Source organism: Leptinotarsa decemlineata, unplaced genomic scaffold, assembly GCF_025532065.1.
Source record: "Leptinotarsa decemlineata unplaced genomic scaffold, Ldec_3_MD MMD2_tig00078363_RagTag_RagTag, whole genome shotgun sequence".
NCBI lineage: Eukaryota > Metazoa > Arthropoda > Insecta > Coleoptera > Chrysomelidae > Leptinotarsa > Leptinotarsa decemlineata.
In genome coordinates, this window is record NW_027412728.1 from 361,958 (window position 1) to 373,470 (window position 11,513).

An 11,513-nucleotide genomic window follows, 5' to 3' on the forward strand; every position below is an offset into this window, starting at 1 on the left:
TGTCGGAAGGTAGGTTGCACTATATCGTTTACTTGAACTATATCATTGCAGGATTCTTCACTGAAGTTATTCATGCATATGCTGTTGGCGATACAACTGCCACAATATACTTTCAGTTATTCGAACACACTTACAGATTGGTTTCGGGCTGTTTGGCCACTGGTCAGTGCAAGGTAGTGTCTATTATCATCATAAAGTCGATTATTTCCGATAATTGAAAATCGAATTCTTTCAGAGCATTATTTCTCGAACTAGGCAGAAGCGGACAACAGACAACAGATTTGTCATCGCCATATCTGCCTCTGAACGAGGTAACAAACTGCATATCCGAAATTTGCCCAATTCCTCGTATAAGGAAAGAAAACTTCCCACATATAGTCAAAGGGCATACCTCAGTTCTTCACGATTAGATACACTATCGTTCTGCGTATTAAAACTGAAGAGAGTGCCACAGATGTTCGCTATTTGAACTGGTATGAAATTGTCTAAAACGAAAACACTGGTAAAATTTATTTCAAAATTTTTGAATGCTGATTGGTTCATCTGAATGAATTAAATGATGCCGAGAAAAAACTTTCATCACCAATAATTTTGATTGATTTCAACTGCAAATGATCAGAGTAGCGATCGAACCTACAGTAACACAGCAATGATTTCATAAATGGGATCTGCTGAGCAACCAGCTACCGACTGACCTTAATGAAATAAATTAACACCACAGTGCAGAGCCCTGATATATTTGAATCATTTTTCAAATACCATTCATATATATTCATAAATTACATTCTTCTGCCTTCGTTTTCTTGTCAATGAGGACATCACGAAGTTCTTTTTTCAAATGGCTGAGGCTACAATCAAATTGAAAACATCCTCTTGGTGTAATCTTCTTGATAACGTCCTTTTGTTTATAATAAATGTTGACGTGGTGAGTCCCAAGAAAAGATTTCCACAACTCAAAGTAGATGCTGCTTGCAAAATATGGTACGTGAGGCTCATATGCACCTAGAGCTGATAGTATTTGAACAATATTGAAGTCGTGGCCGCTATACATCCGGAAAAACTGAGCACTGGAAGTATTTTGCTGCATATTTTCAAAGTGTTCTATAACCTCTTTGAGGAACGTTCCAGCACCTGAAAAATTCGTTAAAAAAGAATTCAAAAAATTATCACGATAGAATGTATGTGTTTTATAATATATTTTTAAAAATACGTGATAGTTTTATCATTTGTGTGGAATCGAATTGAAAACTCCTCATGATAATATGATGATGATGTGCTTTCTAGATTGAATTTTGTTTAAATTGTTTCCACTTTAATCCTTTTATCATTTCTATATTGATGTACCATTCGGCTCTACTACTTAGTATCACTGACTGCAAAACAACATAAAATTATTATTTTTTAAATACAGAGTACCCATACGGAAACAATTTTTCTCATTTTTGTTGAACCAAAATGTCTATGCGGATCCTAGCCTACATTTTGTGACCCAAAAGCCCTATACGTTTTTCGTTGTTGCTTCGATGCGGTGGCCTACTGATTCAAATCCATTACAATTCCAGACTTTTCGGGAAAAATGTTACATCTATCGAAATCGAACCGGCGCGCCATCGACCTGCTTGAGAAGTCGATACGCTCGACCGATATGTCCACTACATGTAGTGATACTCATATTGTGTTTGTAGCTTGGTGGCGTGGGCGTGATGTTCGATAGTGAATTGGCGTGTAGTTTGTGTGACAAGGACGTGCTGTACGGGGTGTGAATAGCATATTGTGGAATAATATGACAGCTGAGATTTCACATCTCCGAGTTGGCTGTCGCCATTACTGGACACTGGATAATGGATGAAGTATCCAAACTATAGGGGCGGGTTGGGGTGGAGCCGTCCCAATGAAACTGTTATCGATCATCGTGTGAAGTCAACTTGCTTGATGTTATCATGAAGTCTGTGCAGTAACATCGTGAAACTCATTGTTTGAACATAACTATTCACTTTATTATTCGCAAGCGATGACATGGATGAACGTGAAGTGGTTAATTTGTTGAAGGGATGGCAAAAATTTGTGATGAAAATTTTATCACTATTTAGAATTTTTTCAATTGAACCGTTTTCTGTTACAGTATAATGCTTCTTATGTGAAAGTCGATCTGTTATTTCGCGACAGCAGAAAAGCACAAGAGTCATGGCTGATTTATTTGAGTACATATAATTCTAATATTGTGAAAAATTTCGTTAGTCAATTGAAATCCACGATGAAGTGCACACACTATGGACACTCATCTGTAACCTTCGATCCTCTCTGGGATTTCCCACTCCCCATACCACAAAGAACTGGCCAAAGGAGTTTATCACAATGGTTTGATTTCTTCACAAGAGAGGAAACTTTGGATAAACATTTCAAAAGATTCTCTCTAACACAAAGATTCAGAGGCAAGTTGAATATTGCCATCAGCCATCTAGATGGATTAAATATCAACAATTATGCAGCAGACACCTTGTCGTTATACTCTATATGCACTTTCGAATCACAGTGGGTCTTCCTAAAGCGGACATTATATCGCATTCTGCAGACATCCGTATACAGGCATGTGGCACGTATACAATGATTCCCAAGTGTCACCAATTTCACCAAAATCGCTTGTGAGTGGAGATACATTCATCCTCTTTTATGAAAAGGAGGAAATGAGTTCACACCTTTGAGCGTTTTGAAAAGTTATTTTTGAACTGTTGATTTTAATGTTATAATGAATTCAATATGTATCTGAAATAATATACTTTCTCTTTTAGATTTTGTTTTGTGTATATGTACAACTTCCATTATATTTTCTGTGATGAAAAACATTTATTCATGATGAATGCAAGATCTATTCATCAATATACTTCTTTGATATTCTAAATGAAATTCAATAATGATTATTGAAATTTCATGGCAAACAATTATGATAAATTGAAAAATGGCATTGTACAATGGAAACAATGTTCCTGCTGTTATGAAAGAAGTCCACTTTTGGTGGAATATGTTAACAATTCGTGCACATTGACTTATATCTCAGGCTTCAGATCATAAATGTATACGTATGGAAGTCGGTAGAAGAAATGAGTTGGGATGTTGAAAGTTTCAAAATTAAACTTTATAAAAAACAAACTTGACTCCTTTGAGCATGTGAAATATTCACAGTGATAATATGAAAACTCCCAAATCAACAACACATACGCTCATGGGACTCTGAGACCCAATTATTTATTTCTTTCGTCTTCCGCCAATGGTATGGGGTAATTCACCCTTATCTGCCATCCACTCTTCACTGCACACATTCATTACATCCAAACTATGTTCGTCATCCTATATTCCCCATACACAATTTCTTCCCTATATCTATATACTTCGAATAATCCGTTGGCTGATTCGACGATCTGGAATACTTAGGAGTTTTTGGACCTCTTTGAAATCAGATGGAGTTTCTGAGCCGTCGCCTAAAAATATGTAGGTCTAATGCCACAAAAATGGCCTAGAAGCCCATATACATACTACTTCCAATAAATCAAAATTTGTATATTTGAGGTATCAATAATGATGTTTTCGTAATTATATCAGTATTTCAAACTGATCTAGTTTTATGATTGAAGTAGTTTCTACCATTTCATATGTAGTTATTGTCTACTGACGATTGTTCTTATATTTCTTTTTGGTTGAGTTTTTTTGCTTAAACATTAGCACAAAGATAACAAAGTTCCATTTCGATGTAGATGAAAATGAGTAATATACAATAAAATTATGTACAAGTACAAACAATTATTGAAGTTTGAATGAATGCATTACACATTGTTGAACTTTATGGTAAAACGAGCAGATATACTTACTCAGACGTGCCAGTTTGGTGCTATAACCACTACTTTGAAACGAATATCCCGCCAGTGTGGTTATAGGCTCCGGAAAAACAGCTTCAGTCCAGGAAGGTAAGGTATAACCAAACTCATTTTCGATAAACAGACTATCAAAAATAGTCCCCACTCCACTCAGAGAAGTAACATTAACGCCACTGTGAATTGTGAGATAATCATACAAGTCTGCGTACTTCTTATCGATGTCTTTGTAGTATGATTCGTTATTCAAAACTCTAGACTGTTCTTCGAAATATGCCTTACAGAGTGGAAGAGGTGATAAGATATCTGAATCTAATGGATGAATGGGAATTGGACTCCAAGCTATATCTGGATTCCATTGCTCTGCTGCTGTAGGGGGAAATAACCCTAAGACATTACATTGGGCTGACATGTGAGTTCTATCAACCTCAGTTGTTTGTACGTAGAAGAAGTCACTGGCATAAGCTCTTGGTAAAGTGTCTTCGTATCTTTTACGTGTATATTGGCCTAGTCTGAAGTGTTGTGTCTTTCCAGTCTGAAATTATTTTTTTTAATCAGTATGGAAAATTAAAAAAAAAATAAAACAAATATTTTGAGGGGAAGTTTTTGAAAACAATCTGTCTACTTCCAATCGTCGATGCTGGCCTTGGCCAGCGACGAGACCTGATGAAGAGGCAGATAGAGGCCCCGGCGTCAAGTGACGATACCCTTGCAGCGTATCACTATCTGAGGAGTAGGCAAATTGAGAGCTCAGTGTAGTGATAGCTTCTTGAAAAGTCGAACCTGAAACGTCAAACTACTGAAACACAAGACAATGTTCAACCCGGACTTCAAATCATCAGATTGCTGACGGCGGTATATTCTAAAAAAGATTTTGAAAATCACAAACAAGGTTAAAACACATTGTTGTTCGTGATTGCTGTGACAGAAAAGATGTGAAATTCATAAAAATAGTACATGTCAGTATAATGAGACAAGTCACTGAGTTAAGATAGTTGAATTCCTAATTGAGGCACAATGAATACTTGAAGTTTCTCAATAAAAATTATATGATTGAAATATAATTTCCTGATAGGAGATCATGTCCTAGTTGCCAAAAAAAAAAAGAAAAACAAGAAATATGACAATGCCATCTGTCATGGAATTCAATGTTGAAAATATGGATCAATTGGAACAATTCTGGTGCAAGTGTGATGAGAGACATCTGCTGTTGTTATGTATGCATAACAATGTCGAATGTATCAAACTTCAACTTTACTCAATAGAACTTCACAATTCTCAGTTATTATTTTATCAAATGATTTATATTGGATCTGGAAGCAACACCTTATTGAAATACAGAATTATATTGATTATTCATTGAATATATGTGAAGAACTTTGAAATTCATGGCATAAATTTCGCTGAGATGGGTGACATCAGACCTTCTTCTATTGAGACAATTATTTGATTGTAAAATGAATCCCATTTCCAGAAACAATATTTAAGATTCGTTTTTTTCAATTGTCAACATTCCAGTTGAATTAGAGTTCATCTGTAACTTTCTTTGAATACATGGATAATGCGTGCTTATCTCTCACTTTTGTGAGAAGTAATCCCATCTTTAACCAATATACATACAATAGAAAAATATTTTAGAATCATTTCCATACATAAATTATCTAGCAGATTCAAAGCATTTATGTATAACACTGTTGCTCAAGTTGACAATTTATGATTCCAAATATAATTTGTGTGAAAAACCGGATGTTACCAATATTCAAACATGTCAACTAGTTTCATGTTTTTAAAATCCTCTTATTCAGCCGCAATTGATGAATCTTATGAAATTAAGTGAAAGTTGGGCAAACTAATAAAAGTCCACCATGCCTAGTCTTCGAAAAATATTTTATCTCAAAACTGGCCCACTACAAAAAAACGTATCTATACAAGGATTCGAGAATAATTTGATTTTTCGTTATATTGAAGGTTTTTTTTTCCATATTGTCAGAAAATTCTGAAACCTCTAATTTATTGCTTCACTTTCAGGCAGTTACTAGCAGACATGTTCAGAAACCTCACAAAACGCAAGAAAAATAAAAATTGATAACAACCTAACAATTATTGAATAAAACGTAGAGAATATTTCCCTCAAAATGAAAAAAAAAAGAACTGAGTTCATGATCGCAGATGTTGGGGATGAAATAGGCTGCATTTTGGGAATAAGAAATAGTTATCCATTATTCCTACTGAAACTCGATCGCCTACTGAACAATAAAACTGTTTTTTTTAAGATTCAAAGAAAATATGGAAATCTACAGTCCTTCTTTGAACTATTTTTTACACAATCTCAAATTTTACAAGTGAAAAAACCGGATTTCTGGTTTTGAAATGTTTCCCTACAAAAATCATTTGTGTCTCACGATATCTGTTAAAGAGATCTATGTTGTCTTTTTCGAAACCAGAATATTCAGTATAACATTTCATTTTCATGTTGAACCTGAAAAATCTTATTTCCCACCTAAATACCCATATGCTGAAATTTTCATTCAAAATCAACAGTGGATATCTTCTAATGCTGAAATATCTACTTTCAGATAGTAAGCAAAATATAAAGAAAAGCGATTCACTGGAAACATTCAACTACTTTTTTTTCCAATTTTTTTTGAAAATGTTTCAATGGTGATTACTACTTTTCAGCCTTCTGTTATTTCAACTTTATACGAAAAAATGTGTAATGTCTGTTCATCGCGATTATTGATGATAGTTTATAGTAGAATAATCATATTTTTTCTTTACGGTCAGTCGTGATTGATAAATCACGACTAACTAGAGATTGAATCCTGCCTTTTGTTTGATTTTGAAAACTGGTTACTTTACTGGAATACATTGAATCATTTAATGTTTGAGCAGAATAGAAATATCATCCTGAACACTTACGTTTGTTAATTGTCCAGGTCCTACTGGCCAATATTCTGAACTCGAGTAGGGATCATTTGTATAGTGATTCGTTACAGTTCTTTGACCATGACGAAATACCTGTGGACAAGAAAAAATGTCAGTTTAAAAAAGATACTCGTCTCCAATTCAATTTTAAAAAAATTAACGGGTTTGTATTGAATAAGTTCCAACTCTACCTGTACCACAGAAATCAGAGTCGATGTTGCGAAAATCGGTGTGGTGAGAGTCACGAGAAAGATCAGAATCTCAACCAACATGATTTCTGTTGAATTCAATTCACGTTTTCACCTGACCCTACTACTGATGTTAGTAACTTTGTCACATTTATATCTTTCAACAATCTGAGTAGAGTCATATAAAACGGATTAAAATTACTACGATATATTCATAAACTGGCAGGGATCAAAGGAGATTTTTTTATTACTATCCGAAGTATTATCGATAGGATTAGGGACTTTCGCTTAATTTGTGAAATGTTTTTGAAATCATAAAATTCTTGTAAAAGGACTATTGAAAAATATATATGATGAGATGGTGAGAGAATATTAAAGTCAAATATAATATTGTTGGTGAGATTTACTCAGTTGAAAAATTCTATAGAGCAACATTTCACAACAATTGTGAAATCATGAAAGAGTTATTTTGAAAAATGCATACTAAATCAGTCATACGTGTTCGTTATTCAGAATTATGAAATAATTATCTCTGAATTACAAATACATATTTCCAGTAATTATTGAAATATGAACAGAAATAAGGATCAAAGGTCTACTCAAGAGAGAAAATGAACAAAAGCATCAAAGCAAAAGTTCTTTTTTTCATAATCTCATTTTCCCAAACAAATTATCTTCGAAGAATCACGATGAAAAGTAGCACACGTAATATTGGTTCCTATTTTCATACATAAATTCGTACGGAAATGAGGAAATCAAATGCATTGATAAATGCATTTTTAAATCAGGTGGTCGCATACTTTGACTATATGATATCATAACCTCCTGAAAATTAGCTTAGAGCTCATGAGTCTGGAGCAAAATGCATATAATATCCCTGGCGTGATTATTTGGATCCCATTCTCACGTGAAATTATTTGTCAAAATGTCTCGACTCATAGCACTCTTGTAAAAAAATAATAAATAGATCCAATGAATTCCAGCATTTCATTCACATAAATGCTGACAATGTCAAGTTGGAACTTGAATTTTCAAAGTTGTTGGATAGATTGATATCACGCGAAACTTTTCTTCTACAGTTTAATCCATGGATTCAAGATCTCAACAAAACACGCGTGACAGATTTCGACTCTTTTATTCATCTATCAACATGTTTATGAAGTGAGGTCAATGTTATTTCTCGCGTAGAAACACCAAGGTTTCTGAACGTTTTTTTTCTTGAAATAACGGTCTCAAAAGTCATAAAGTTGGTAGCAGACACCTTGGTGGCAGCTATTATCTTTGCGTATAAAAACATTGTTCTATGGTTAGTTATATGAAGATATGGCACGAATAAGACCATAAACTGGAAAAATATTTGAAAATCTAAGAGAATAAGAAGTAATAAATCAATATGAAAAGTCCCTAACTGAATGAAATTCAAGAAAAACTCATCGAAAAGGCATTGCAAGGAGGTCTAAGAACCCCAAGTATATGCCAGACTATCTCTCCTTCCAAATATGTTTCAGGTCTCAATGAATATTGAGAACAATTATCGGAAACTACACAAAAAAGAAGAAGTGACTATAGAAAAACTCCTCAGGGTGCACTTCGCCGGCACAAAAATCAGAAAACTAAGACCTGAAGATCGTCCACGGTAGATTGGCAGTTGTCAGAGTGGAAGAATTGTAGATTTCAACCACCATGACCATACAGCATTTGTCCATTGATACTTGAAAAAATTGAAAAGAAGCAGGAATATTCACTTCGAAAAATTCCTTTAATTGTCATAAGAAGTTTGACACTGTCACATGTCTCAACTCCTTTACTGACTTGACTGACTACATGACAATAATAGAGTTATCTGATATCTCCAAAAATTATTGAGTACATGTTTGTCCCATTATCCAAGAATTTCTCGCAAGTAAGTAGTGGTATATTAAGTAATATATAATATATGATATAATATATATATATATATATATATATATATATATATATATATATATATATATATATATATATATATATAGATAGATAGATAGATAGATCTTTATTTCAAAATAGGTAACCCTAATATACATATATATCCCAATGAAATCAACGGTGTATATATACAACATTAGACAAACACAAAAAAAAAAGAAATACAATGCAGCAATAATATACGAAAATCACAATTTTAAAAATAGAATTAATAGAATTAGTAGAATTACAAAAATTACAAGAATTGCTTTCAATACGTTATCTATTTCATCTTAATAAGTTCTTTCAATTGTTTTTTAAACAAATTCAACGATGATGATGTTTTAATGAAGTCTGGTAGTTTATTGAATTCTTGGAAACCTTTGAAAAATAAAGAGTTCATAGTACTGCGATAAGCAGTGCTGCTAATGTGAATGTCATTTTTACCCCGAGTGTTATAAGTGTGAATGTCTCTATTCAATATTATAAATGTATGAAAGTAAACAGGAGCCAGGTTATTCAATATTTTATATACAAAAATCATTGTGAAATAATACAATCTTTTTTCGACTGAGAACCAATTAAGCGTTGCTAACATAGATCTTATGGGGGTGAGACGATTAGTTCTCAGAATTATTCTCATGCCACGATTTTGAAGTTTTTGTAGCATATTCAGCTTAGTAAGATCAAACAAAAACAGGGCTGATGAGCAATAATCAAAATGCGGCTGAATAATTGAATTATATACCGTGATTTTTGTTTCGGTTGATAATTCCTGGGCTATACGAGAGAAAAAATAAAGTTTTTTTGAAATTTTTTTATGAATATAATTGAAATGGGTATTGAAGTTCAGAAAGTTATCCAACTGGAAGCCCAAATACTTGATATTCGATACAATTTCAATTTGTTCATTATTGATGTTTAGGTTAAGGCTATTAATATTAATGGTATCATATCTGTATTTACTTGTGAATATCATAGCCTGACTTTTAGACACATTCAATTTCAATTTATTCAAACTCAAATACTTGCTAATTGATTGTAAAACATTATTCATTTTTTGAATAGCCGTATCTAGGCAGACGTCACTACAAGCAATTAAGGTATCATCAGCAAAGAGGTTAATGAATTCGCATTCCACAAAGAGGTTAATATCATTAATGTATAATAGAAACAATAATGGGCCCAAAACACTTCCCTGTGGAATGCCAACATCATTATCTAACTCAGACGAAACTTCAGACTTGAAACGTACTCTTTGGCTACGTTGCTGGAGGTAGTTATTTAGCCATTGGTATACCTTGCCCCTTATCCCATATTGCTTGAGTTTATCCAACATTATTTTACGATCAATGGTTTCGAATGCTCTCTTCAGATCAAGGAACACAGTAATTACATATTTCTCATTATCCAATTGAGTTTTTATATGGCATAAAGTTAATTGTAACGCGGACTCGCATGAAAACTGTTTTCGAAATCCTGACTGATTATTCATTAAAATACAATTTGACTCAACATGATGTAATAACTGATCGTATACAGCCACTTCGAGTAATTTTTCAATAGGTGGTAATGTATTGATTGGGCGAAATTCATCAGCTTTATTGGTATTAGGAACTTTTTGAATTGGTACAATAGTGCTAATTTTCAAACTTTGTGGAATTTCACCAGTAGTTAACGATGTATTAACGAAATTTAGAATAGCATGTCCTATAGTTTCAAATATCTCCTTTAGCATCCTACAGTTCAATATTTCATGAATAGAAAATTTATTGTTCATGCCGCGGATTATTTTTCGTAAGTGAGGCATTGTGAGTACTTCAAATTTATCGAATGGCATGTATATATTATTATTTAAGTTGGTCCAGTCTTCATTAATATTTATACTATGAACTATACTGTGAATGCTTTCAATAAAGTAGTGATTAAAACTTTGTGCTATTTATATATATGTGCTATATATATATATATATATATATATATATATATATATATATATATATATATATATATATATATATATATATATATATATATATATATATAGAAACAGAATTTAATATCGGACATAGCACTCATGAAAGTGGCAAACCATGGACACGTGTTTCGGGCTTTTGGCCCATCATCAGTATGGTGCAGCCAAGTGTAAGGATGGGCAACACTTGGTTACCAAAAGATAGAAATACAAATGCACGGAGCCACCAACAGGAGCCAACCGCACATTTGTGGTTTCAGTTGATAGATCTCGTGTTCACAAGAAAACTATCAAAATCACCACGGAGGCAGCTGTAGCTACCTGCGTGACATCCGGGTCCAGGAAATTATACAAATATGAAAGTTATTGAGTGTCTTGATATAGAAACAGAATTTAATATCGGACATAGCACTCATGAAAGTGGCAAACCATAGACACGTGTTTCGGGCTTTTGGCCCATCATCAGTATGGTGCAGCCAAGTGTAAGGATGGGCAACACTTGGTTACCAAAAGATAGAAATACAAATGTTTCTATATCAAGACACTCAATAACTTTCATATTTGTATAATTTCCTGGACCCGGATGTCACGCAGGTAGCTACAGCTGCCTCCGTG

The 11,513-nt window shown here is 33.4% G+C and overlaps 1 protein-coding gene across 1 annotated transcript; it reads right to left on the reverse strand.

The window, feature by feature from the left end:
• Positions 1-721: 721 nt before the first annotated feature.
• LOC111504270 (prostatic acid phosphatase) lies at positions 722-7,133 on the reverse strand. The gene is made up of 4 exons (XM_023158788.2): positions 6,983-7,133; positions 6,786-6,884; positions 3,864-4,401; positions 722-1,131 (listed from the first exon to the last, which is right to left on the reverse strand). Exons 1-4 carry the CDS (start codon positions 7,061-7,063, stop codon positions 773-775), a joined length of 1,077 nt encoding a protein of 358 aa, XP_023014556.1. The 5' UTR covers positions 7,064-7,133; the 3' UTR covers positions 722-772.
• Positions 7,134-11,513: the final 4,380 nt, after the last annotated feature.